Source organism: Panthera uncia (assembly GCF_023721935.1).
Source record: "Panthera uncia isolate 11264 chromosome A3 unlocalized genomic scaffold, Puncia_PCG_1.0 HiC_scaffold_11, whole genome shotgun sequence".
Classification (NCBI taxonomy): domain Eukaryota; kingdom Metazoa; phylum Chordata; class Mammalia; order Carnivora; family Felidae; genus Panthera; species Panthera uncia.
This window is the reverse complement of record NW_026057578.1, coordinates 24,036,925-24,064,052: the sequence shown is the minus strand read 5'-3', so window position 1 is coordinate 24,064,052 and position 27,128 is coordinate 24,036,925. Positions and strand designations below refer to the sequence as shown.

Below are 27,128 nucleotides of genomic sequence, written 5' to 3'. Positions count from 1 at the left end.
CCCAAGTGGGACTTGAAGGGAGCTGATGGACTGTGAATATAGAGTGGGTTAAAGGCCATGATGAGACTGAATCGAAGATACGGTGGGAGGCAGGTAGAAGAAGTAGAATGTTGTAGGTAGAGAGATTTGTGAGTTTAAGACCTAGGAAGGAGGAACAATTTCTAAGTATCAAGGACATTTAAGGAGTCATCCTACTACCCAGATTGTCAGATAACTATATTGAGAAACTGAGGCCAAGGTGTTAGAAGAGTAAACAGCATGGATGTTGAAATCTCCAAAATTTTAATCCTCAACCCCAGGATATTGCATTTTTGAATCCAGTTTCTGGATTTCCCCTTTGTCATAGCAGATTTACCTCATGTCCCGAATGTTTCTCCTTCCTCACATACACCTGAAACTTGACTAGCACTAACGTGCATGGAGATTTAAGTACCTTTTCTTTGGTCAAATAACTTCTTAATAGCAGAGCCAGAGCTAGAAACCTCAATTTCCCACTTTTGGTCCATTCTGCCATTTGTTGTGTACCTTCTAAAAGGCATTAAGAACCTTAATTAGTTCTTAATATTTTTTAAGAACTAACTAGTAAAGTGTTGAAATAGTATGGAGAGGCAATACTCAGAGTCTTAAAGGGGTATGCTACTCAAAAATGGGTTTGGAACTCAGCACCTAGGGGTAGAGGAGCAGTGTCAAAGCTGACTCTTCCTGCATTCAGTTCATATTCTGGGGTGACTTGGCCTTCCTGTAGGAGTCAACACTAACCAGGTGCTGACTGCCAGTTACTGAGCTGTTCCTTTTATTCAAAATAAGCATTTGAGGCACCCGCAAGGCAGTCTTGTCATATCTTACTATTCACACAGATCACCTGGGGATCTTATTAAAATTCTAGTTCTGATATAGTGGCTCCTGGGAGAGGAGTGCAAGATTGTGTATTTCTTTTTTTTTTTTTTTAACGTTTTTGAAATGTTTATTTATTTTGAGAGAGAGAGAGAGAGAGAGAGAGAGAGAGAGAGAGAGAGAAGAGGGGCAAAGAAAGAAGAGAAAGAATCCCAAGCAGGCTCCTCACTGTCAGCATGAGCCCGATGCAGGGCTTGATCCCACAAGACATGAGGTCATGACCTGAGCCAAAATCAAGAGTCAGTCACCCAACCAGCTGAGCCACCTGGGCACCTCAAGATTGTGCTTTTCTCATAAGCCTCCTGTGTATTGCCTTTGCTTCTTTTCCATATTTTGAGTTCCATACTTTGAGTAGAAAAACCCTAAAGAACTTTAGGGGAGGGACACCTGGGTGGCTCAGTCAGTTAAGCAACCGACTTCTCAGGTCATGATCTTGCGGTTCGTGAGTTTGAGCCCCACATCGGGCTCTGTGCTGACAGCTCAGACCCTGGAGCCTGCTTTGGATTCTGTGTCTCCCTCTCTCTCTGCTTCTCCCCTGGTTGCGCTCTCTCTCTCTCTCTCTCTCTCAGGAAATGAATAAACATTAAAAAATTAAAAAAACTTTAGGGGAACATAGTTTGAATATGATTTAATATGTGGTCATGCCTCTCAATATTAATTTCTTGAATTGATTAGATATTATTTTGTTCAGGCTTATTCTGAATAATTAATACTGTAGTATGGATTGATACTGCATAGTGGTTTGCTGCTTACCAGATAGTAGATAGCAGAGCCTTAGCTGAAGCTTCTTCAAACTGTCTAAACTAACGCTGTGCTGTCTAATTCATGGCTAGGTTTCCCTGGGAAAAGTAATCAAGTATATTTAGCTGACAGTGGTAAAAACTTTCAATCTGACATTACTGTCCTCCCCTCTCTCTTCTTTCTTTCAATTTATGTCATTGCTTTGAAGAAATAACACCTCCCTTTTAAAAAAGGTCTGATCTAATCGCTAATTTTCAACATTTTGTATACCGTTTCCTGGGATGGAAAGAAAACACCTTGTCTCTGGAAAATAAGTATACTTCTTTCTTCTGCCATAAAACAGTCAACCCTACCCTAAAACTGAAGAATATTAAGGGCCAATGGAAACCAGGAAAATTATGGTGACATTATCTGGGCTTGAAATAAAATAGTGCCCTTTCTAAGGCATTGGGATTTTGAGAATTTGACTCTGTTCCTGCTTATACAGGGCCTCCAAAGACTTAATTTGAAATCTGAACCAGCATACCTAATAGTTTTGAAGAGTCCCACATGTTTCTGTTGCCCTTAGGCAACTCCTCACTCTTGCTGCTGGGTGGGCTCTGAGGGTTACATATAAGACTCTACCCAAGGGCTATTCACGTACTTGATAAGGCCGGCCAGAAATTTTAAGTTTTGGTCTTGTTTTTTATTAAATTCAGTGAACATTAATTTTCCCCTTCCTTTCCCCGCTTCTTACCCAGAACAAATCCAAATGGATCAGATGAACCTGAGGATTCAGGGGCTGGTGAAAATAGGAAGGTCAATGGGAATAATTCTCCATCACTCTCAAATGGCGGTTTTAAACCTTCTAGGCCTCCAAGACCTTCACGACCACCTCCACCTACCCCACGTAGACCAGGTGTGTATTCCAGCCACACACTAGGGATGTAACTGTCAGTACTGTGACTATAAATAACGTTCTGTTTGGGAATTGATCCTCAGATAAGAATCAGGAGACTCTTTCAGGTTGGTTTTCTAGCAGTATTTTTATATTTAAGATTTTGGCCCAGAATGATCTTTCTGTAGGTAGACAAAGGTATGCTTTTCCATAAGTTTTTCCTCTAGGGAAAATCTATTGAGGCAAGTGGTTTATTGAAAATGAGAAATAAAATGAGAACCCTATGTGCATTATTCATATTGTCAGGGATCTGGTTGCTTTTCTCATTGTATCCTTTAAAAAGACAATTAGTAAATGGTGAGTAACCCAACAATGCTAAATGATATTCAGATTTTGAAGCAAAAATTATACAACCAATGAACACATTTTGTGTAGTAAAAATGTTAACAGCTCTAGGTAGAATATCCATTTTCCCTGATTAGCCAGAATAGAATCTTTAATCATTTATTATTTCCCTCTGCTAGTATGTGGACAGGGAATGTATAAAAAATTAAACCAAATATTATTAAAAAGTAAATTAGTTGTCTACAAATAATTTTCTTTTTAATGTTTATTTATTTTTGAGAGAGAGACAGAGCATTAGTTGGGGAGGGGCAGAGAGAGAGGGAGACACAGAATCAGAAGCAGGCTGCAGGCCCTGAGCTGTCAGCACAGAGCCCAATATGGGGCTCGAACTCATGAAATGCGAGATCATGACCTGAGCCAAAGTCAGATGCTCAACTGACTGAGCCACCCAGGTGCCCCTACAAATCATTTTATTAAAAACTTTGTTTTTAATTATACATCTTCCCCTGTTTGGGGTAAAAAATGTGTTAATAATATATTCCCAGTCTTTAAAATCATATACTACTTTGTCAAAATATTGGTGACTTCTCCCGGAAATTGTTTTGTCAGGTATTTCTTGAAGATGTACTATGTACAGTGCTATTGCTTAATAGTCATAACATCAAAAATTGGTCTTTGATATGCAGGGTTTCATAGAAAAGACAGTTTTAAGTATCTGAAAAATTACTAAATGAATTTATAACACCAAGGGATACCAATGCTTTCCTATTCTAAAAGTTTTTATTTCTGTGGCATCAGGAAATCAGAATTTGCATGTGCTTCATAATTAGTAAAGAGACATGGAGTAGATAGAACCCAAAAAGTTATTTTTAAAAGTTGATTTTATTTAAGTTATTTTTACCTACATGTCCACATCTTAAATTTTCTGTGTCATCTGCCTTTTAATTTTTTTTAAGTTAAAATTCTATCCTGAATTTAGATTTCTGAAAATAAAAGATTGTTGTTTTCCACAAATCTTTTATAGCATCTGTCAATGGTTCACCATCTGCTACTTCTGAAAGTGATGGATCCAGTACAGGCTCTCTGCCACCAACAAATATAAATTCAAATACATCTGAAGGAGCAACATCTGGATTAATAATTCCTCTTACTATATCTGGAGGCTCAGGCCCTAGGCCATTAAATACTGTACCTCAAGCTCCCCTACCACCTGGGTAAGTAGCTGTTTTTTGTTAACATTTGTTTGCTTTAGGCTTCTGCATATACTTATTAATAAGGAACATAATACTGAACTTCATTCTTTAAAAAAGCATCTTCAAGCAGTGGTAACTGGTTTTGGTGGGTGGGGGGTTATATCTAGAGTCAGACTGGACAAAAAAACCTCACCACATTAGCAGTCATCCTCCTCCTCATTTCCAAGGCATACTTTTTTATTTTTATTATATTTTTTTTTATTGAAGGACTCTAAACCATAGAAAGTTAACTAGTGCCAAGTAATAGTCCCCAAATTCAGATTGCTTTCTCTTTGACAGGGGAAAAAAAACCCACTTCTTAAAATACTTTTCGACCATCATAAAGTCATTATGGCAAAGTAGTAATAATTTAGGAAACTGATGGGAATACAAGCTGGTGCAGCCACTCTGGAAAACAGTATGGAGGTTCCTCAAACTAAAAATAGAACTACCCTACTACCCAGCAATTGTACTACTAGGCATTTATCCAAGGGATACAGGTGTGCGTTTTGAAGGGACACATGCACCCCCCCATGTTTATAGCAGCACTGTCAACAGTAGCCAAAGTATGGAAAGAGCCCAAATGTCCATCAATGGATGAATGGATAAAGAAGACATGGTGTACCTATACAATGGAGTATTACTCAGCAATCAAAAAGAATGAAATCTTGCCACTTGCAACTACGTGGATGGAGCTGGAGGGTATTATGCTAAGTGAAATTAGTCAGAGAAAGACAAAAATCATATGACTTCACTCATATGAGGACTTTAAAAGACAAAACAGATGAACATAAGGGAAGGGAAACAAAAATAATATAACAACAGGGAGGGGGACAAAACAGGAGACTCATAAATATGGAGAACAAACTGAGGGTTACTGGAGGGGTTGTGGGAGGGGAGATGGGCTAAATAGGTAAGGGGCACTAAGGAATCTACTCCTGAGATCACTGTTGCACTATATGCTAACTAATTTGGATGTAAATTTTAAAAAATAAAAAATAAAATTTCAAAGTAAATAAATAAATGGCTTATGGAAAAAAATAATTTAGGAAACTGATAAAATTAGTACTCAACCCCATTTTAATCTCCACTAATTATTTGACTTTTTTTATAATTTTTTTTTTTTTAACGTTTATTTATTTTTGAGACAGAGAGAGAGCATGAACGGGGGAGGGGCAGAGAGAGAGGGAGACACAGAATCGGAAGCAGGCTCCAGGCTCTGAGCCATCAGCCCAGAGCCCGACGCGGGGCTCAAACTCACAGACCGCGAGATCGTGACCTGAGCTGAAGTCGGATGCTTAACTGACTGAGCCACCCAGGCGCCCCACCACTAATTATTTTAAAAATTAATAATACTCTAGTAATTTATGTACATATATATATTGTGACATTCACATTAATCCAGAGCTTGGAATCTAATTAAAATTAATTGGCTGATAAATTAATAAACCCTTATGAAATTTTTAATTGCTAAACATATTATTTGTCTGCATAGTTGGGCCATTTTCCTTTTGCAAAACCTACACGGGAAGCCAAATTAGAAAGTTATTTGTACAAGGGATTACCATACAGAAACTGGTACTCTCCAAAGTAATTGGTACTTTTTTTTTTCCTTTTAAGTTTGTTTATTTATTTTGAGTGTGCACACTTAAGCAGAAGAGGGGCAGAGAGAGTGGAAGAAAGAATCCCAAGCAGGCTCCATGCTGTCAGCCTAAACCAAGAGTTGGACACTTGAGCCATCTAGGTGCCCCTAATGTGATTGGTACTTCTAAGCTGTGATGGCTTATTCCTGTCTTCCTCACTTTGGGGATTAACATACCAAGGAGACTAGAATACCCAGATTGACTTTGTCTGTTAAACTATGCAGAGACATATCTGATAAAGTCTTAGTTTTTGATTTCAGTTCTTCTGGAATGCAAATAGTGCTTTGCCCTTGGCTCAGTCTTTCTTCAGATTTCATAACATTAATTACAAGCATTTTTCCCCACTAAGTTTTGCACATGCCATGATCAGATTGAGATAGACTTTATCTCCTGAGTGCATCTACCTCAGACCTCTTTAGAAATACAAGGAATATGGGGCGCCTGGGTGGCTCAGTCGGTTAAGCGTCCGACTTCAGCTCAGGTCATGATCTCGCGGTCTGTGGGTTCGAGCCCCACGTCAGGCTCTGTGCTGACAGCTCAGAGCCTGGAGCCTGTTTCAGATTCTATGTCTCCCTCTTCCTTGACCCTCCCCTGTTCATGCTCTCTCTGTCTCTGTCTCAAAAATAAATAAATGTTAAAAAAAAATTTTTTTTTTAAAGAAATACAAGGAATATCTTGAGCAGATACTTCTGCAGAAGAAAGCTTACTTACTCTGTCATCCTCAGGATACCAGTCTTGCCTTTATTCATAAATTCTTTTGGTATCTTCTTTATATATTGACATACTTATTTTTCTCAGTTCTTTAATGTGGTCATATAAGAGAAAAAAGCAAAGACAAGTGCTATAGCAGCCTTTTAAATTTTGTGCTTAAGTTGGGAGCAGAGAGTGGACCAGCATGGGCGAGTTTACTACGTAGATCATATTGAAAAAAGAACAACGTGGGACAGACCAGAACCTCTACCTCCTGGGTAAGTATCTGAATTAAGGAAGAAGAAAAGTATTTATTTAGAACTATGGATATATCTGTGCAAAATCTTCCTTGTATTCCTACTTTTCCTCTTCCTTTCAGCCTTTTCTGTATCCTCTTTGTGTTGTGGTAGATGCAACTAGAAAGAAGAGAGAGAATTGACTGAGCATGATGATGAGCAATGAATTGATTTTCATTCATTTCTGACCTCAAGATTCTATAGGTCTTGCTATTTCCAAGTTTTCCTTTCTATACTTCATTCAAATCACAGGGTTTTAGAATTAGTTTCATCAAGAGTAATTATTTAACTGAATAAGAATTATATCCCCTATCATATATATGAAGATAAAGTCTATTAGTACATAATAGTGAAGTAATTGTAGAATAGTTGGAGCAATAAAAGGATATATTAATACATGATGTTAAGCATTTATCATTTACATTCTAGGAAGTGGAAAAAAATACTTGTGTTCAAGGGAAGTCAGTAGCAAACTTGGGGACATGTTTAATCTTGCTAGTAATCTCAAGTACACACATGAAAGGTATTGTTTCACTTGTTAAATTAGCAGATAGTATCCAGTATTGATGAGATTGTAGAGAAACTTTACCACATAACATTGCGAGTGGTAGTATAAATTAGTTACAACTCTTGCAGGAGGTATCTATAACTATAGTAATGGACTATAGTAATCCTCTCCAGGAAATTTATCCTAAGAGGTAAATGCAAGGAAGAAAAAAAATTGGTGTATTAAACGTATTTATTATTTTACTTTTTGTAATATGAGAATATTAGAAACAACCATAAATAACAAAGTAGAAATCACCAAGTTATTGTATTAATGTTTACTTAATATTATGCACCCATTTGAAATGATCAGTAGTTGTAATCTTATAGAAAAAGTTGTGTCCCTATTAGAATTGCAACAGTGAGAAGAACATTGGAAAGAAAATGAGAACTTTTTTCTTAATTACTGTTTGAGACTTACTCACTGAATATACATTGTTGTTTTTAAAACCTGGTACATATTAAGAACTTTTAAGAGAAATTTTTAGAAACTTCCTTTTATATTCACTTAAAGACCATTAAAAATATATATAAAATAAAAGAGTTCAGGTAAATGAAAAGTAGTTTAAGGTAAAATCTTACCAATCCTGCACCAGGGCCAAGATGAAGTCCTGTTCAGTTCATATCTGTATCACAAATAATTGTTGAATTAGGTTGTTTTTGTCCTGATTTAGCTGGGAACGGCGGGTTGACAACATGGGACGTATTTATTATGTTGACCATTTCACAAGAACAACAACGTGGCAGAGGCCGACATTGGAATCTGTCCGGAACTATGAACAGTGGCAACTCCAACGTAGTCAGCTTCAAGGAGCAATGCAGCAGTTTAACCAGAGATTCATTTATGGGGTAAGCAGCCTGCTACACTATAAATTTAAGAGTACTAGACTTTAACCTTTCTTTTTTTCTTCATATGAAATGTTAAGTACTAAAAAGACAAGTAAGATGGCACCCAGTTGTTGCTGTTGATAAATATATATTTAGACCTTGTCTCGAGTATTCTGTGCCTGTGATCTATTCTTACCTCTTTGAAACTTCTGAAATTCAACTTCCTTTGCTTTGTTAGTATCAAAACTAAAAAGTAATTAGGAAAACTTAAAATTCATGGATAAAAGAATAATAAAAATAAACCCAAGCAGTGTGAAGAGAATTAAAACAGTTTTAAATTTCATATTGCCTCACTTATCAGAATATTTGAAGGTTTTGGCTCTAAGAGCACTTGACTGTTAAGTGGCTATATAGAACTGATGACAGAATTGAATCATTTTGTAACATATGAAAATAAAGTTAACCTAATACATTGGTGCTCTAGGAGACTAAAGAAATTGGATTCCTTGTATGATTATTCTAAATATATTTTTCTGGTTTCAAAATTGTATTAACTTTCGTATGCAAACATCTCCTTTCTGGAAATGGTTTAAGTTTTACATATTTTCCTTTAGAGTAATATTGCAATAATAGCAAAAAGTTCACCAAAGTGTATTAACATTTTATTACGTAGTCTTTGATGCTAGGAATTTTATAGTCTCTCAAATCATAAAGTATTACAGATCTTTTCTCTGAAGAAAGGAAAATGGTTCTTGGAGAAATTTGATTCTGTGTGCCAAACAAGAAGGATTTATTTGAGTAATACATAGAACTTAAACAGGAGAAAATCTCTCCAAGAGTTCAGGAGAAGCTGACCTGCTCCGTTACCATTTCTTCCCTTTCACCAACAATGGTAGCATCCCTGTTAGAATACATCAGAGTAAAAGCCTGTCCTCTGTAGGCATTATTTTTCCCTCTTTTCTCCATATTCCTATCTATTTCTTGGACCTCATCACCATAATAGTTTTCATTCACTGATAGAGACAAATTCATCTTTTTTTTTTTTTTAATGTTTATTTATTTATTTTGAGAGAGAGAAAGAGAGAGAGAAAGAGAGAGACAGCACAAGTGGGGCAGGGGCAGAGGGAGAGGGGGAGAGAGAATCCCAAGCAGGCTCCATGCTGTCAGCGCAGAGCCCGACATGAGTCTTGATCTCACAAACTGTGACATCATGACCTGAGCTGAAACCAAGAGTCGGATGCTTAACCAACCGACTGAGCAACCCAGGTGCTCAGACAAATTCATCTTTATCAGCAGCCTTCCCTTCGCTACCTGGTTTTGATTAAGATACTTTATCTCATATGACAATTTTTCCTTCCACCTTCTATAGGCAACTGTTACTGTATTTCTCCCCAGTGGTTTTAGATGTGAAATTAATTTGTCTTTTGTCTACCTTACCCTTTTCATTTTTTTTTTCCCTGTACTGTTTTACATCTTCCTTTCTTTCTAAATTATAATCACCTTTGGTATGCCTGGCCAAATTTCTTCTAGGTTTGAATGCCTAGCTTGCCTGCCTTCTTTAAAGCAATTTTCCACATGGGAGTCCAGTGGAAAGAGCATGGGCTTCAGAGTCAGACATATGGGTTCGAATCCTGGTTCCACAGTTACTTTCTCTATATGACTTTGAGTAAGTTACTTAATCTCATCAAGACTCATTTACTTTAACTATTAATGTATGAAGATACTTCAGAGGGTTTTTTTGTTTTTTTGAGGTTTCTGTAAAATAAGGTTCCTAATATGATTAGGACATATTAGATGCATAAAAATGTTAGTTTTCATTTTTTCTTTCCCTCATATCCACATTGTATATGTGTGCTTTAGCTTACTTTTACAGTACTTCATCTTTTTTTTTTTTTTTTAAGTTTATTTATTTTGAGAGAGAGAGAGTATGAGCAGGGGAGGGGCAGATAGAGGGGGAGAATTTCAAACAGACTCCAGGCTGTCAGCTCAGAGTCCAATGCAGGTCTTGAACCCACAAAAACTGTGAGATCATGACCTGAGCCGAAATCAAGAGTCAGATGATCAACCAGTGAGCCACCCAGGTGCCCCAACAGTACATGATCTTTTAAGACATTCTTTTTAGAGACTGATTTAGCATATTTCCAGAACACCAACAATGTACATTGCTTCATTGTAAACTTCACCAGTTTGATACTTGGAATCTTTGGAACTTTTCTTGAATTGCATCTTTTACCTCATTGTGCATGTTCTATTTTTTTTCTTTTCTTTTTCCCCCCTCTTATCCAAAAGAATCTGACCATCTTCCTGAAATTTTCCTCTTGTTACAGAATACTTTTAAATCCTAACTTAAACAGCCTATTTTAGTTACCCTTAACATAGCTAGCAGTAACTGAATAGCTAGCAGTAACTGAATTGAATGAATTGAACATTCTTAATATCAACTACTTAAAAAGGGGTGGGGTGGTTGGTGACATATTGCTGAGAAAGTCTGTTTTATTAAATGGCCTTTGTTCCGGGTCAATAGACTGTTATACACCTAGCTTCTTTTTTTTTTTTTTTTTTTTTGAGAGAGAGAGAGAGAGAATGTGTGAGCGGAGGGGTCTCAGGGAGGGGAGAGAATCTTAACTAGGCTTCACACTCACTGGAGAGCCCAACATGGTGCTCAATCCCGTGACCCTGGGATCATGACCTGAAACTGAAATTAAGAGTCAGAATCTCAACTGACTGAGCCACCCAGACACTCTGCATTTTTTTAAAAGTAGGCTGCACACCCAACTCATTACCCCAAGATCAAGAGTCACACGCTCTACTGACTGAGCCAGCCAGGCATGCCCCTACACCTAGTATGTTTAACCTCAGAATGGAAATGATTGATGATGGAACATTGTATAATGGCTCTTCCTGGCCACAGGTTTCTTCCTGGCCTGTGGTTTCAACATGTATGTCCCCAACTTATTTAACCAGGGAGAGCCAGTGGAATGGGCTAGGGTCTTAGAAAGTTATCAAAATAGTTTGTCATATGCCAGACTTTTCAGACATGTTCCATAACCAGGGTTCAGACCTTTTATGGTGTTTCTTCCTGGCGTCTCTGCGCTCACCCCTTTTCATAATTGTGTCTGTCTGGAGGAGCAAGGCCAATTCTTGACAGGTCTGTCTTCCAAGAGCTATTAAATCAGAAATAGAGTATCTCATGTGCTTTAAAACTTTGACAGTTAATCCAGTTTCTGTAATAAGTCAATGACAAGGAGAAAAAAAAAAAAAAAAAACAGACAGTAGGGGGAACTGCTATAGATCAAGACTTAAGAGATTTGGCCAAATGTAATGTGAGGACTTAATTAGTGATTGGGTATTAGAAAATAAAATTAACATAAATTCTTTGTTAGGTGTGATAAAAATATTATGGTATGTAAGATGTCCACAAATTTTAGAAAGACATAGGGGTAAAATGACTCAATGATTCAGCAAAGAAGAGAGGGATAAAAAGAAAATTTGGCAAAGTCTTGATAGTTGTTGAATCTTCATGCTGGACATATGGGGTTCACTTTCCTTATTTTACTTGTATATTTTTTTCTATTAATAATTTTTGTTTGAAAAGCAGTCTATTTGCTTTTATCTTACTAAAGGAGAAAGGTTTTAACCAAATCTTCCTCTGAGATACCTCTGAGAGATATATTATCTTCACTTTATTATACATTTAAACCAGAACATACCCATTAACCCTGCACAGAGTCACTATGGCTTTGGCTTCTCTCTTACCAGTGGTTGACTCCTTTTTCCATATAATTTCCTTTTATCTAGCCAAACTTCTCTGTCTCCACCAATGTGGTCATTGGAAATAGAAATTTAAGAAGTCTTCTATACAGATCTAGGCTTGTTGACTTTCAAACTGGAATTCTTTCTTTTTACTCATCTGACAGCTTGTTCTTCCTGCTCCCCGACTCCCATGGTATATACAAATATACCATGTTTTGTATTTAATTCTGAGTTAGAAATACAAGGTTATTGTCAGCCATCCAGTGATTCTGAGTACTGTTTATAAATGACTCTTTGGGAATTTATATATTTCTCTAATTACTCATTTGTAGCTGAAGAAGAAGAAAATGGTCCTTTGGGGTTGAGGATTATGTATTTGTAATATTTAAATTTCAAGTAATTTCAAGCATTAATGTTTGCAAAGATTTTCTTTCTTTACCAGAGTGTATTGGCATTTATCCACTGACCATGTGACACATCTCTTAAGATGTGAACTCTGTAAGAGTGTGTTATGTTACATATGGCCGGAGAAGGACATACTAGAACTCATAACCTTGCTTTCAGGTTATCTGATTAAGTTGTTCATTATTTCACCTTTTTGTTGTTGTTGTTATTCTTTTTTAGAATCAGGATTTGTTTACTACATCGCAAAATAAAGAATTTGATCCCCTTGGTCCCCTGCCTCCTGGATGGGGTAAGTGACATGATTCTTTTTAATTGCATTTGGTCATTTTAAAAATCAGGTATTTATGGATGGTAGCCTGTTCTTGCCTGAATGAATGTCTGGAGGCTTTTTGGGTGTGTTAGTTTAATTCAGAGTGCCAAGTGGGTATTAAATTGCCCAAAAAGGCATTAAAGTTCAAGTTGACTTTCTTATTATAATTAACTTATATTGGAATTCAGAATTATTTTACTCTTTTAAAGGTTAAAAATATTTTGCTCACATAGCAATAAAAAGAAATGGATTATTGATACAGCAATCTGAATGGACCTCAAAGGCATTATGCTTAGTGAAAAAAACTCAATCTTAAAAGATTACATACTGTATGATTCATTTTATGTAATATTTTCAAAATGGCAAAATTACACAAGTGGAAAGCAGATTAGTAGTTGTCAGGAGCAAGAGCCAGTTGTAGGTGGGTGCAAATACAGGAGTTAATAATATAAGTAGTTCTTACGTGGTGGTGAAATAGTTCTGTATCTTAATCGTGGTAGTAATTACACGAGTCTATATATATGGGTTAAAAGTGCACAGAACTATACATTCGTATTAATGAATTCAGCTTAAAAATTGGTGAAAATGGAATAAAGTCTAGAGTTAACAGTAACATACCAGTGTCAGTTTCCTGATTTCAATACCGTACTATGGTTATATAAGATATTACCATGGGGAAAAACTGGTGAAGGATCTGTGAGATTCTTGGAATGATTTATGCAACATCCTGTAATAATTATCTCAAAATAAAAAGCTTAAATATTTTGACCACATTTATGCTTCTAAAACACTGTTCATGGGTGCCTGGGTGGCTCAGTCTGTTGAGCGTCCGACTCTTCATTTCAGCTCAGGTCATGATCTCATGATGGTATCAAGCCCCTGCACTGACAGCAGGGAGTCTGCTTGGGATTCTCTCTCCCCCACCTGTGTGTGCGTGTGTGTGCATGCACGCATGTGCTTTCTCTCTTTCTCAAAATAAATAAACTAAAAAAATAAAAACACTGTTCAGAGTGGGTGAGTTGATGTAATCTTGAAAGAAAGTGAAAAAGGGAACATCTTATGCTGGTGACATTGTGCCTTGCACTGGTGGACATGGCATGTTCTATTAATTCAACTTTGTTAATAGATTTTAAGATGGGCCTACTCTACCAATTTTGTTTTATAGTATTATATAAGTCATAGCATAGTAGCAAGGTTCCAGAATAAACATGGCTTCATAGTTTTGCATGGAAGCTGAAGAGAGTTTAGAAAGTAGAAAACAGCAAACCCATTTATGGAACTATCTTTAAGAGCCACAGATATTTCATAATTTGGGGGCTAAATTCCAAAATTAATATTTCTAGATAGTCTTGTTGGGAGGCACTGGCCTTTAAAATACATTGCTCTAGCATTACTTTATTGAGGAATGGAGAAAAAAAATGATGTGTCAACATCACATGAATCTGGACAGTAAATGATACTGAATACTGTGAGAAGCCCCATTGCTCTTAGAGTTATTTATCTTTAACACTCTTGTGAGACAGATAAAAAATGTAATAGATCATACTTATAACTGTTATTGCTATTATCGTGTAACAAAGGGAGGGCATATGAAAGTGAACTGTGAATTTCTGTTTCACCAAAGCCTGGCAGTATGATAAGGAGTCTTGTGTGTGAGTTTCAGAGTGGAGAATACATGGTTGGTATGAAGTACTTTAGAAAAGGGGATGTTGCCTTTATGAAGCATATTGAACTAGACCTGTCAGATTGCATTCCTACACATGGATGATTTTCCCAGCTTTATTTCTAGAATTGTCATATGTCCATGTTACAGAGGAGAAATTGATGCACTGAAAGGATATATCTGAAGGTCATGTGTTATCCTCTTGATTTTATTGCAAATAAACCATGACCCAATTAGCTTTTGTCAGAAGCACAGACCATTTTACTCCTTCTCCAGAGCAGCTGTAGGAAAAAATGGCCCGTTGCCCATAGAAGCATGAATTGTTGGCTATGTTGCCTTTATTCAAAAAAGCTTTTCCTGCAGGTTGGTGCCTTTTGTATTTATTACTATCTTCATCACTAGGATCTTTCTCATTTTCACTTTAGCCAACAACACTTCCCTAAAATACTGCCTCTAAAGACCCAATCCCAGGTTACCCAAGTTATCAGAATCTTGGCTTGCTTATTTTACATTCTGCTTCTTTTTATGTTTCACACTTCAGAAATTGAGGTATACCCCTCCTCCTAAATGAGTTTATGATCACCCTGTTACTTAGAACACTGCTTCATGACTCTCTGCCTTTGGGGCACATGCCTTATTTGTGGAACCAGTGACAACATTGGTATATTGTAACAGATGAAACTCTACCTGACATATCCTCAGGAGTGACCTAGGAAATAAAACCCCAACTTACAGCCTGTGTTTACATTCTGAAATTGACAGCATTATTTTTGTGACACAACATGTATTTTATTTTATTTTACTTTTTTAATTGTTTATCTTGAGAGAGAGAGCAAGGTGCCCCGACATAATATGTATTTGAAATCCAGCCTCCTCACCCTTTCAGACTTTTTTGTGCTTGGACTAGACATTACTGCCTCACAAGCTGACAGTGAAGAATTTTTAATACATGCAAACTAAAGAGGCTGGAGTACAAAGAATGCTTTGGTTCAACAATGTAGTCTAATAGGGCTTTGTATAACTGGTTTTACCCATCAAGTCTAAAGATATTTTCTTATTTTGAGACTTGCTGTGGAAGAATATGTAGAACAGCAATAAGCTTCTGTTTTTTACTATTTTATTCAAGTCAAGAAGTACTCTGATCTGCATTCAGGTTTGATGTTCAGTAATCTCACTATTGTTTATCACGTGACTTCTTTCAACAAAGGAAGAAATCAACTCTGTAGCCCAGTACTCTCATTAAAAGCAGATGAGCCTTCAGTATGCAAGTACATCCACCTTTTTGAATTTTGTTTTTCACAGTTTGTTCCAAGAATTGCTGGTATCAGCAGTGTATACTTAGAACATAGATAGAAAATCAGTTTTCTATTAAATTTATCCTGCCTCATGTTAACTTTTGAAGAGAAAATTGCTCATCCTGAAATCTGAACTTATATGGCAGCTATACATTTAGGGTATTACTTTTAGATTTAAAAAAATTACTTCAAAATTATATGAATACAAAAAAAGTACAGATTTTGCAAATATATTTAAAATTTTTAAATTTAATATGTCTGCCAAGAATATTAACTAATATTATCGTGTAGCCAGCTATAGCACTGTGGATGCTTCTTTTTGCTTCAGAGACAGACTTAAAGTTGGTTACATTTTACACTGAAAATGCCATGAGCAGCAAGGCCAGTATTAATATTCACAATGTATCACAAGATGCAGAATCCCGTTTGTCTGTATATTATGCACACTTGGGGTTCTATTTCCATTTTAGGCTCAAATGATGTAGAAAGTACCTGAGATGTCAGGATGGGGTTCATGATACTCACCAGCATACCCCTTCTAACCTCACATATCCTTACTCTACTCAAAATCATGAAATTAGTGCTGGAGATATAGTTAAAAGTTACCAAATACTAACTTGACATAGCTGTATAATTTGGCCTAAGATTTGTCCTGCAATAACTTGCTTAGAGAATGATTCAAGGGACCTAAATGTTACTTGAAAAATAGATATCAATTTTTCAAACCATATGAAATTAAAAATGGCTTTATCAGCTTGGGATTAACCTTAAAATTTTGTTTGAAATTGTTAACTTTTAGAAACTATGTTTTTTTAATGTTGGAATCCATTCTATATTCTTTGCTACTTCACTTAATTCATTTTGAGACATCAAAAAAAAATTCAGGTACAGGAATTATCTTTTGATGAAGAATTAATTAGTAATAGAACAGAGAGGTCAATAGTTCAAAACAACAGAGCTTAAAAATTTTTAAACTATTTGGTTATTAAAAGAGAAAATGATATCTGCATGTCTTCTAAGCCCTAATGAGAAAGCTCAGGGATACAGGGAAAATTTTGTAGGACGGGATAAGAAAACAAGAAGAATCCTAAATAAAGCAAGAGGCAGACAGGAAAAGAAGTAGCAGTTTCAAAGCCAATATATTAAAAAACTGAGCACTCTGTCCAGCCTTTGTGTAGACAGTAGGATTTGGAAACTGAGTGTATTAACGAACAGAGTATATTTTGGAACACTGTCTTCCCTAGTTGAATAATGCCTAGCAATTAACAAAGAAACAAGTTGTGTCCCCCAACCATTATTATTTTAAGAAATGAGTTGATGGGGTATGCAAAAAAAATCCCTGAATAGAGACCTGAGTTTCCATTCTCTCACTGCTACTTAGTTCTGAGATTTTGGGCAGATCACTTAACCTATCCAAGTTTCCTTATCTTCCAGATAAACTGAAACCGTCTACTCCTGGGACTGTTAAGGATAAAATGAGGTCATGTATGAAAAGTTAAAACGTTAATTATTCTTGCTGCCTTTGGTTAGATTGAACAGAAAGGTCCTGGGGGCAGGACATTGTGAATCAAATCTATTCAGTTTCTAGACTGTAATGATATTTTTATGACTCTAGCAAGTATATGAATTTAATACTCAAAGAATAAATCAAATCTTTTAAAGTTGTTATTTAAAAACTACAGGGGCCCCTGGGTGGCTTAGTCAGTTAAGTGTCCATCCAACTTTTGGTTTCAGCTCAGGTCATGATCTCACAGTTTGTGAGTTAGAGCCCTATGTCCAGCTCTGTGCTGAGAGTGTGGAGCCTGCTTGGGATTCTTTCTCTCTGCCCCTTCCCTTCTTTTGTACTTTCTCTCAAAAATAAACAAACATTAAAAATTAAAAAAAAAATTTTTTTTTTTAATGCTTATTTATTTTTGAGAGAGAGAGACAGAGCATGAGCAGGGGAGGGGCAGACACACACACACACACACACACACACACACACACACAGAATCTGAAGCAGGCTCCAGGCTCTCAGCTGTCATCACAGAATCTGACACGGGGCTTGAACTCACGAGCTGTGAGATCATGACCTGAGCCAGACCTGAGCCTGAAGTCAGACGCTTTACCAACTGAGCCACCCAGGTAGGTGCCTCCCCGCCCCCATTTTAACTACAAAATCCATGCAATGACAAATGGGCAAATTCAGCACATTTTATTTTACTTTGTAGAAGACTATGCCAACTCTAACACTTCGCTTTTTTTTTTTTTTAAGAGAAGAGAACAGACAGCAATGGTAGAGTATATTTTGTCAACCACAACACTCGTATTACACAATGGGAGGACCCCAGAAGTCAAGGGTAAGAAACTTTCAGTTACTAGTATATAGATAACCTCTTAAATATCGTACCCTGTTTCTGACTCAGTTATGAGAAAAATCAAGTTATGTGTTCTTTCCTCAAAGTTCTTAAACATTGCTCACCCATATACTTTAGAAAGAGAAAAAATTATATGATTTCATGTAATGAATGTGGCTTTCTTGAGAGCAGGGGAAAGAGCTTTCTGGTATATATAAATATACTGTGTATTCAAAGATTCTTATTTATAATTAGTAAGACTAGATTACTAATTCTAAAGCAGGGTTTTGCAACCTGGGATCACTGGACAGAATTCAGGGAATATGTGACTTAGGAGGGAATAAATACAGATTCAGTTTTACTAACGTTTACCTGAAATCAAGTGTTTCCTTCTGTTGTGATTGTAAACTGTAACCCTAGTAGAATTAGCAATGCCTAGGATTTTGCCATCATAGAAATCCTAGGTTTTTAATACCATATTGCAGTTGTTATAGTTATCTCAGAATACTGTTTACATAGATCATTGCAGGAACTTGCTAGTCAATATAGTAATGAAGAGACACATACTATTATTACAAGTTTGTCTTCTGTTATTGAAGTACGGTTGACATAAAATATTCTCTTAGTTTCAGGTGTAGAACATAGTCATTTGACATTTATATACATTATGAAATTATTACCACAATAAATCTCGTTATCCTCCTTCACCATACAAAGTTATTACGACATTACTGACTATATTCCCTTTGCTGTACTTGACATCCTGTGACTTATTTTATAACTGGAAATTTGTATCTCAAAGATGAATTTCTTTTTAAAGTTTTGGTAACTGTGTATATACTTGATTTTTTCTTTGTAGCATTATGTAACAGTATACGTATTAGTTTGCTAGAGCTGCCTTAACAAAGTACCACAAATTAAGTGGCTTCAACAATAGAAGTTAGTATCATAGTCCAGGAAGCAGGGTGTAGGCAGAGCTTTCCTCCCTCTGAAGGTACTAGAGAAGGATTTGTTCCAGACCCTTCTCCTAGTTTCTGATAGTTTGGTTTGTGGCAGCACAGCTGGAGTTTTCACATAGCATTCTTCAGGTCTGCATGTCTCAGTGTCCAAATTTCCCCTTTTTATAAGGATACCAGCCGTATTGGATAATGGCCCACTGTACTCCAGTATGATCTCATCTTAACTAATTATGTCTGCGATGACCCTGTTTCCAAATAAGGTCACATTCTGAGGTACTGAGGGTTAGTACTTCAATGTAGGAATTTGCAGGTGGACACAGTTCAGCTTATAATAAAATCTAATGTGCATTTATCAGACCACCTGAGGGTTCCACTCTGCAAGGAATGGAGGTTCTATAAATGGAACTTCTATAAAGTCAGAGAGCAGTCTCCACAAGATTGTTCTTACTTCACACCAACCGGGTACGAATTCAGGGGTTCCCACAACCACTTTCAGGTTTGATAACTCACTTGAGAGACTAGAACTCACTGAAGCTTGTTATACTCACAGGTACATTTATTGCAGGGAAAGGGTACAAATTACAGCCAACAGAAGGAAGAGATATAAGGGCAGAATGGGAGAGGATTCCAAACACCCAGAATTGATGTGAAACAGTATGCATGGAGTATTGCCAACCAGGGAATCTGAGTCTCTGATATCCAGAGTTTTTATTGGGACTCCCATCACATACTGCCTGCTTAGCTAACCTTTAGTCTCCAGCCCTTCCCCAGAGTTTGAGCTAATATAGTATCTTCGGTTTCTAGTTACTCCAGAGGTTGGAACTGATAAGGGGTGTCCCAAACCCTCCATCATAAATCACATTGTTGACGGTCTGGTGTTCACAGTTCCCAAGCAAACAAAGATACTCATGACAGGCAGGACATTCCAGAGGCCTGGAGATCACCAGTAGTGGAGCACAGAGGCCAGATCTCTCTTTTGGTCTAATTTATTCTTCACACATTCTCTTCCTGAAAGTTTTAAGAAAAACTATTTCTGGATACTAACAAATCAACATTTTTTTATATTGTTGTGATATTTAACTTAAATATTTCAATTTCCCAAAAAGGAATAATTAAGAATTTCAGGGGCGCCTGGGTGGCTCAGTCGGTTAAGCGTCCGACTTCAGCTCAGGTCACGATCTCGCGATCCATGAGTTCGAGCCCCGCATCGGGCTCTGTGCTGACAGCTCAGAGCCTGGAGCCTGTTTCAGATTCTGTGTCTCCCTCTCTCTGACCCTCCCCCGTTCATGCTCTGTCTCTCTCTGTCTCAAAAATAAATAAACGTTAAAAAAAAAAATTTTTAAAAAAAAAAAAAAAAAAAAGAATTTCAAAGGTAACATTTTAAATTGCTCTTTAAAATTCTCTCTTGAAGGACAGAATAGACCATGTAACCTTTCTGTAATTTGCTACCATATTTTGTTCTTCCTTGGACCTTTAAAGTTTTAGAACTAAAGTGAGAATCATATTTTAATAAATAATACAAATGACCCAGTTCTATCCAGCTTGTTTTGTTTTCAAGACAACTTGTTACTGAGCCTATCTTGCAAATATAATTCTAACAAATAAGTGTTACCTTTAAAAAATTCTTGGTAGTCTATTTTATCTGACATTTCTATTCAGTTCTGTGAATAAAGCGAAATGTTCTTAACCCTTTGACATAGTTTACAAAATACTGTTCTAGAGAGTGGTTCTCGGCCTTTGTTTTTCTGAAGTACACTTGATGAAAATGACAGTCCTGCAGTAATAGTGGCTCTCTAAAACCAGTCAGCTTAAATACCTCCAACCCCTCCCTTTCTTCCTTTCTGATGAGAAGTTGAACATTTCTAGTTTTTTCTCTCTCACTAAACCCAACAGATGAGAAAATTGGAGCTATTACATCTAACTAGCAAAAAAGACTGGCTGCCATTAGGACAATACACAAACAACAAAGGAAGTGTTCACTAGTTCCCTACCCATTGTAGTGTAATATTAAAATTTTGTTCAATGTTTTTTTTTTATTTTAGAGACAGAGCATGAGCAGGAGATGGGCAGAGAGAGAGAGAGAGAGGGAGACACAGAATCTGAGGCAGGTGACAGGCTCTCAGCTGTCAGCACAGAGCCCAACGCAGGGCTCAAACCCATGAACCATGAGATCATGACCTGAGCTGAAATTGGATGCTTAACCGACTGAGCCACCCAGGCGCCCCTAGTATAATACTTTAAAATGTAAAATTTCTGGGGTGCCTTGGTGGCTCAATTGGTTGGGTGTATGACTCTTGATTTCGGCTTAGGTCATCATCCTAGGGTCGTGGGATCAAGCCCTGCATTGGGCTTCATGCTGAGGGTAGAGCCTCCTTGGGATCTATCTCCCTCTGCCCCTCTCCCCTACTCACGTGCTTGCTCTCTCTAAAAAATAAGAATGTAAAAATTTCTTAGGTTCACTAGTAAGCAGTTTTGAATATTTATGCTAATGGCTTGATTATTTTAATGTGTAACAAATAAAAATTCACTGTTGCCTTCTAATCTGGTTTCTGTTTTAAAACATGTGGTATTGCAGGGTGGGAAGTTGTTACCAGACACATAAACTGAAAAAGTTGATAAATGCTATGCTAGCAGTATGAAGGAAGTACTTTGAGAGACCCAAAGATAATGAGTAGTATATAGTAAGAGGAATACTCATAGTTAACAATTTGAAGGCTTACTATGTGCCAACACTTTTTACTTGTATTGTCTCATTTATTCCTCTTACAGTCTTATTACACAGACGTTCTTAACAAACTGAAGTTTAGACAGATTAAGCGAAGTCTAATGATAGGTATCAAAGAAGTGGTTAGAAATACTTAAAGAACAGTTGAGTTGCCTTAACAAAGGGATAATTAAGATATTCTGGACAAGGGGAAAGGCTTCACTTGGAGGTGTGACTGATCATGTCTTATTTAGGGAAATGGTGCATAGCACTACACTGAAATCACAGGGTTTGTGAAAGGGAGTTGGAGGTAGAATGCAGGGTTAAACCTGAAAGGGAATGTTGAGGGCCGAGTGAGTGCCAGGTGGAGTTCAGGGCTCCTTGCTAGTGGTGAACAATGGATATAACTTTAAGGAGAGAACTAATTTGATCGGATCTCTGTTTTAGTATTCTGTCAGCAATATGAAGTATGTGTAGGACCAGAGTGAGACTAGAGGCAGGAAAACCAGTTTGGTGGCTACTGTGAAAGTTGAGAAGAGAGATGAATAATGCCGAGATAAGGATGTTCTTGGGGATTGAAAACAGTAATGAATATGAGGCTTCAAAAGCAGAATGGGCAGAACTTGGCTACCAAAAGATGTTTAGGTGGCTTATTGGAATATAGGCTAATTAGATAGCTGAAAACTGAGTAGTGGTTCCATGAACCCATTGACAGGTTTAACATGCTTGTAGGATATCTAGATAGAGAAGTCTAGTAAACTACGGGGAACACTGGACTAAATGATCTGAATGATGCTCCATTTATGGGTAATTTTTGTTTTGTGTACTTGAGAAACAAACAGCTCTTCAACACTTTTTATTTGTATTTTTTCCTACGTTTTGTAGTCAATTAAATGAAAAGCCCTTACCTGAAGGCTGGGAAATGAGATTCACAGTAGATGGAATTCCATATTTTGTGGACCACAATAGAAGAACAACCACCTATATTGATCCCCGCACTGGAAAATCTGCTCTGTAAGTTTTCTAAACATCGTAGATTAAAAGTAAAACTGATTACTGAGATTTTGTTGTAAAGATTTTAATTAGCAAGGAGCGCAAATCTTACTGTTTCTTGAGTTGGCTTGCCCACAGGCCATTGTCCACTAAATATTTTGTATTTTTATTGTCCTCTTGAATAATTTCTCCTAGAGACCTTTCATATTTGTTATCGGTTCACACAGCACTAAAAAGACTATTTAAAAATTATCAGTACAATACTGCTCACCAATTAATCCCTGATATCTGATGCCTGCTTTCTTTCATTTCCATTACCTCTAACTTAAAAGTTCCTGTTACTTTGTTCTTTTCTTTTCCTTTTTTGAAAAGTAACTTTGTGTTTAGTTCTGCTTAATGTGTTTTGTTTAAGGTATTTTTGTGTGTGTGGCAAAGTACATTCACTTTGTTGCACAACCATCAATACCGTCCACCTCCAGAACATTTTTATTACTCCATACTGGAACTCTGTACCCATTAAACCATAACTTTCCCATCTTCTTCGTCCCTCAGCCCCTGATAACTCCTGTTATACTTTCTGCCTCTATGAATTTGACTACTCATATAAGTGGAATCATGGTATACGTGCTTTGTGACTGACTTATTTCACTTAGTATTGTCTCCAGGGTTCATCTGCGTTACCGTTTGTATCAGAATTTCACTACTTTTTAATGCAGAATAATATTTTATTATGTGTGTATACCACATTTTATTTATCCATCTGTTCATGGACTTTTGGGTTGTTTCCATCTTTTGACAATGTGAGTAATGCAGCAATGAATGTGAGTGTACAAATAATCTGTTCAGGTTATTGCTTTCACTTCTTTTGTGTATATATTCAGAAGTGGAATTACTGGGTCAATGGTAATTCTGGGTTTTTGTTTGTTTGTTTTTGATTTTGGGTTTTTTTTTTTTCTTTTGAGGCACTTCCAGACTGTTTTCCAAAGTGGGTACACCATTTTGCATTGCCACCAAAAGTGCACACAGGTTCCAGTTTTTCCACATCCACACCAACAGTTGTTACTTTCTGTTTGCTTGATTTTTAAAAATGTCAACTTCAGGGAATGAAGTAGCTCATGTGCTGATTGACCAAATATTTGTGTATCTTCTTTGAAGAAATGTCTATTCAACTTCTTTGCCCATTTTTTGAATCCGGTTGTTTGGTTTTTTTATTGTTGCATTTCAGAAGTTCTTTATATTCTGGCTATTAATCCCTTGTCACATATATCATTTGCAAATATTTTCCCTATTCTGTGCATTCACTAAAGTGTTAGCTCTTAGATGTAGGTTTTGGGTCCATTTTTAGTTAATTTTTATTCATGGTGTTAGCAAAGGGTCTGACTTCTTTTTTTTAGCAAGTAGATATCCAATTTTCCCAACACCATTTGTTGAAAAGACCATCTTTTTCCCCATTGAATGGTCTTGGCACCCTTGTCAAGAATCTTTTGCCATGTATATGCAAACGTTTATTTCTGGACTTTCTATTCCATTGGTCAGTATGTCTGTCTTTATCCTAGTACCATATTGTTTTGATTACTATAGGTTTTACTAAATTTTGAACTCATCCAAGTTCTTTTTTGATACTGCTTTGGCTTTTCAGGATCCCTTTAGATTTCATATGATTTTAGGATAGATTTTTCTGTTGTTGCAAAAAAAATGTCACTGTGATTGAGATTGCATTGAATTTGTAGTTCTCTTGGGTTTGTTTTGACATCTTAACAGTAGTACATCTTCTAAGCCATGAACATAGGGTGTCTTTACATTTATTTGTTTTCTTTAATTTCTTTCACCAATGTTTTTGTAGTTTTCCAGTGTCCAAGTCTTAGTTTATTCGTGAGTTGTTGTTTTTTTTTTTTTATGCTATTTGTAAATGGAATGGTTTTCTTAACTTTCTTTTCAGATTATTGATAGTGTATAGAAATGCAACTGATTTTTGTGTTGTTTTGTATTCTACTTTGCTCAGTGTACCTACTCTAGTAGTTTTTTTTTTGTCTGGAATCTTTAGATTTTCTTAATATAAGATTATACAATCTTCAAACAAAGATAAATTTTACTTCTTCCTTTACAATTTGGATGTCTTTTGTTTCTTTTTCTTGCCTTTCTTCAGGGCAAGAAACTCTGGCTAGAACTTCTAATATTATGTTGAATGGAAGGGAAAGCAGGCATCCTTGCCTTGTTCCTGACCTTTGAGGGAAAGCTTTCATTTGATGTCAACTGTGGGATTTTCATATATGGCCCTTATATTGAGGTAGTTTCCTTCTAGTCCTAGTTTGTTGAGTATTTTTTACCATAAAAGGATGTTAAATTTTGTCAAATGATTTTTGGAGTTTTTTTGCCTCGAGATGATCATGTGAGGTTTTTTTTTTTTTTTTTTTTTTTTTTTGGTGTTTGTTACTAATGTATGCTGTATAGGATTGATTTTTCACATGTTGAACCATCCTTGCATCCCAAGAGCAAATCCCACTTGGTCAAAGAGATTAAAATATTAATCCTTTTAATATACTAGTGAATTCAGTTTGGTAATATTTTGTTGAGGACTCTTACATCAGTGTTTATAAGAAGTACTGGTCAGTAGTTTTCTTGTAGTGTCTCTGGGCACAGTTAGTCTCTCATTACTTCTTAATTTTATAATTTTTGCTTATTAAAAACCTTCATGTTTAAAGCAAAAACCAGAAATTCAGGCCAATTGGGTATTAACAAAATTGAAATTTATTTAGATATGTTAAGTAAATAATAGATACTTTTTGTATCATTCATTTTTAGTTTCAGTTAAGTTTGGGTACATATAACAAAACCATAAAACCATAGTGTTTTATTTAGGATAGAAATATATTTCTTTCCATCATTAAGCACACTGTTAATAATCCATGGCTCAATGAAGTCATGAGAAATTAGAAAACATATTGTACTTAATGATAATAAAAACACAACATATCACAATTGATGGGGTTTAAAAAAATCATCCTCAGGGCACCTGGGTGGCTTAGTCGGTTAAGCATCCGACTTCAGCTCAGTTCATGACCTCACACTCCTTGAGTTCGAGCCGTGCATCAGGCTCCATGCTGACAGCTCAAAGCCTGGAGCCTGCTTCGGATTCTGTGTCTCCCTCTCTCTCTGCCCCTCCCCTGCTCATGCTCTGTCTCTCTCTGTCTCAAAAATAAAAAATAAAAACATTTTTTAAAAAAATCATCCTCAGAGGAAAATATATTGCTTTATATAGGATTAGATTATAAATAAGAAAGGTATAAAATCAGTGATCACTGCTTTCACCTTAAGAAACTAGAAAAAAAAATTAAGCCCCAAATAAGCACAAGAAAGGAAATAAGCATAAAAGCAGATATTAATGAAATGAAAACGAAACAGTAGAGAAGTCAGAGCTACAAGTTGGATCTTGGAGAAGATTAATAATAATCCCAGGATGCCTGCGTGGCTCAGTTGGTTGGGTGTCCAACTCTTGGTTTCTGCTCAGGTCATAATCTCATGGTTCATGAGTGTGAGCCACATGTTCAGGCTCTGTACTGACAGCAGAGAGCCTGCTTGGGATTCTCTCTCCCTCTCTCTCTGCTCCTCCCCTACTTTCTCAAATAAATATATAAACATTAAAAAATAATATCAGTAACCCCTAGTACACCTGAGGATGAAAAAAAAACACAAATTACTAATATGAAAGTGAAAGGACGTCACTACCTATCCTACACACATTGAAAGATAACTAAGTGTGTACTTGAACAACTTTATGCCAAGAAATTAGATATTTTAGGTCAAATGGGCAAATTCCTGGAAAGATACAAGTTACCAAAATGAACACAAGAAGAAATAGTAAATCTAAATAACCCTATATCTAGTAAAGAAATTGAATTCATAATTAAACAGTTTCCCACAAAGAAAGGTCTGAGCTAGATGGCTTCTACTGGTAAATTTTATCAAAACTCTATGAGTAATAAATAATATCAATCCTATTCAAATTTTATAAAATATAAGCGATTGGAACACTTCCCAACTCATTTTATGAGGCTCCTATAAGTCCTGATGGCAAAATCAAACAAGAATAGTATAAAAAAATTACTGGCTAATATTTCTATGAACATAGGTATAAAAATCTTTAACAAAATAATGGCAAATTAAATCCAGCAAATTATAAAAAGGATATTACATTATCATCATATCAGATTTATTCCAGGATAGCAAGATTGGTTTAATATACAAAAACCAATTGATATAATTCACTACATAAACATATTAAAGGAGAAAAATCATCATTTCAAGAAAGCACTTGAGAAAATAAAATGCCAGTTTATGATAAACTCTCAGCTGCCTTGGAAACTTTGATACATCATCTCAATGATAAAATACCTCTTAAGAGCAAGAATAAGACAATAGCTACTGTCACTACTTCTTTCACCATTGAATTGGTAGTTCTATGAATTAAGAGAAAGAAATACAAGATAGATTGGGGGCACCTGGATGGCTTAGGTAAGCATCTGACTTGATTTTGGCTCATTGAGCCTGGTGTCGTGCTCTGCACTGAGTGGGGAGCCTGCTTGGGATTCTCTCCCTCTCTCTCTCTTCCCCCCACCCC

At 36.3% G+C, this 27,128-nt stretch overlaps 1 protein-coding gene across 4 annotated transcripts in view; it reads left to right on the top strand.

The window, feature by feature from the left end:
* Window positions 1–27,128, top strand: part of ITCH (itchy E3 ubiquitin protein ligase) — a 146,523-nt gene that overhangs the window by 93,010 nt on the left and 26,385 nt on the right. For all 4 annotated transcript variants that reach the window (XM_049649951.1, XM_049649950.1, XM_049649948.1 and 1 more), the window contains 7 exons: window positions 2,376–2,533; window positions 3,882–4,071; window positions 6,605–6,700; window positions 7,939–8,113; window positions 12,470–12,539; window positions 17,773–17,857; window positions 22,403–22,531. In XM_049649951.1, the coding sequence (XP_049505908.1) occupies window positions 2,376–2,533; window positions 3,882–4,071; window positions 6,605–6,700; window positions 7,939–8,113; window positions 12,470–12,539; window positions 17,773–17,857; window positions 22,403–22,531 (903 nt within the window). The remainder of the gene's footprint in view (window positions 1–2,375; window positions 2,534–3,881; window positions 4,072–6,604; window positions 6,701–7,938; window positions 8,114–12,469; window positions 12,540–17,772; window positions 17,858–22,402; window positions 22,532–27,128) is intronic.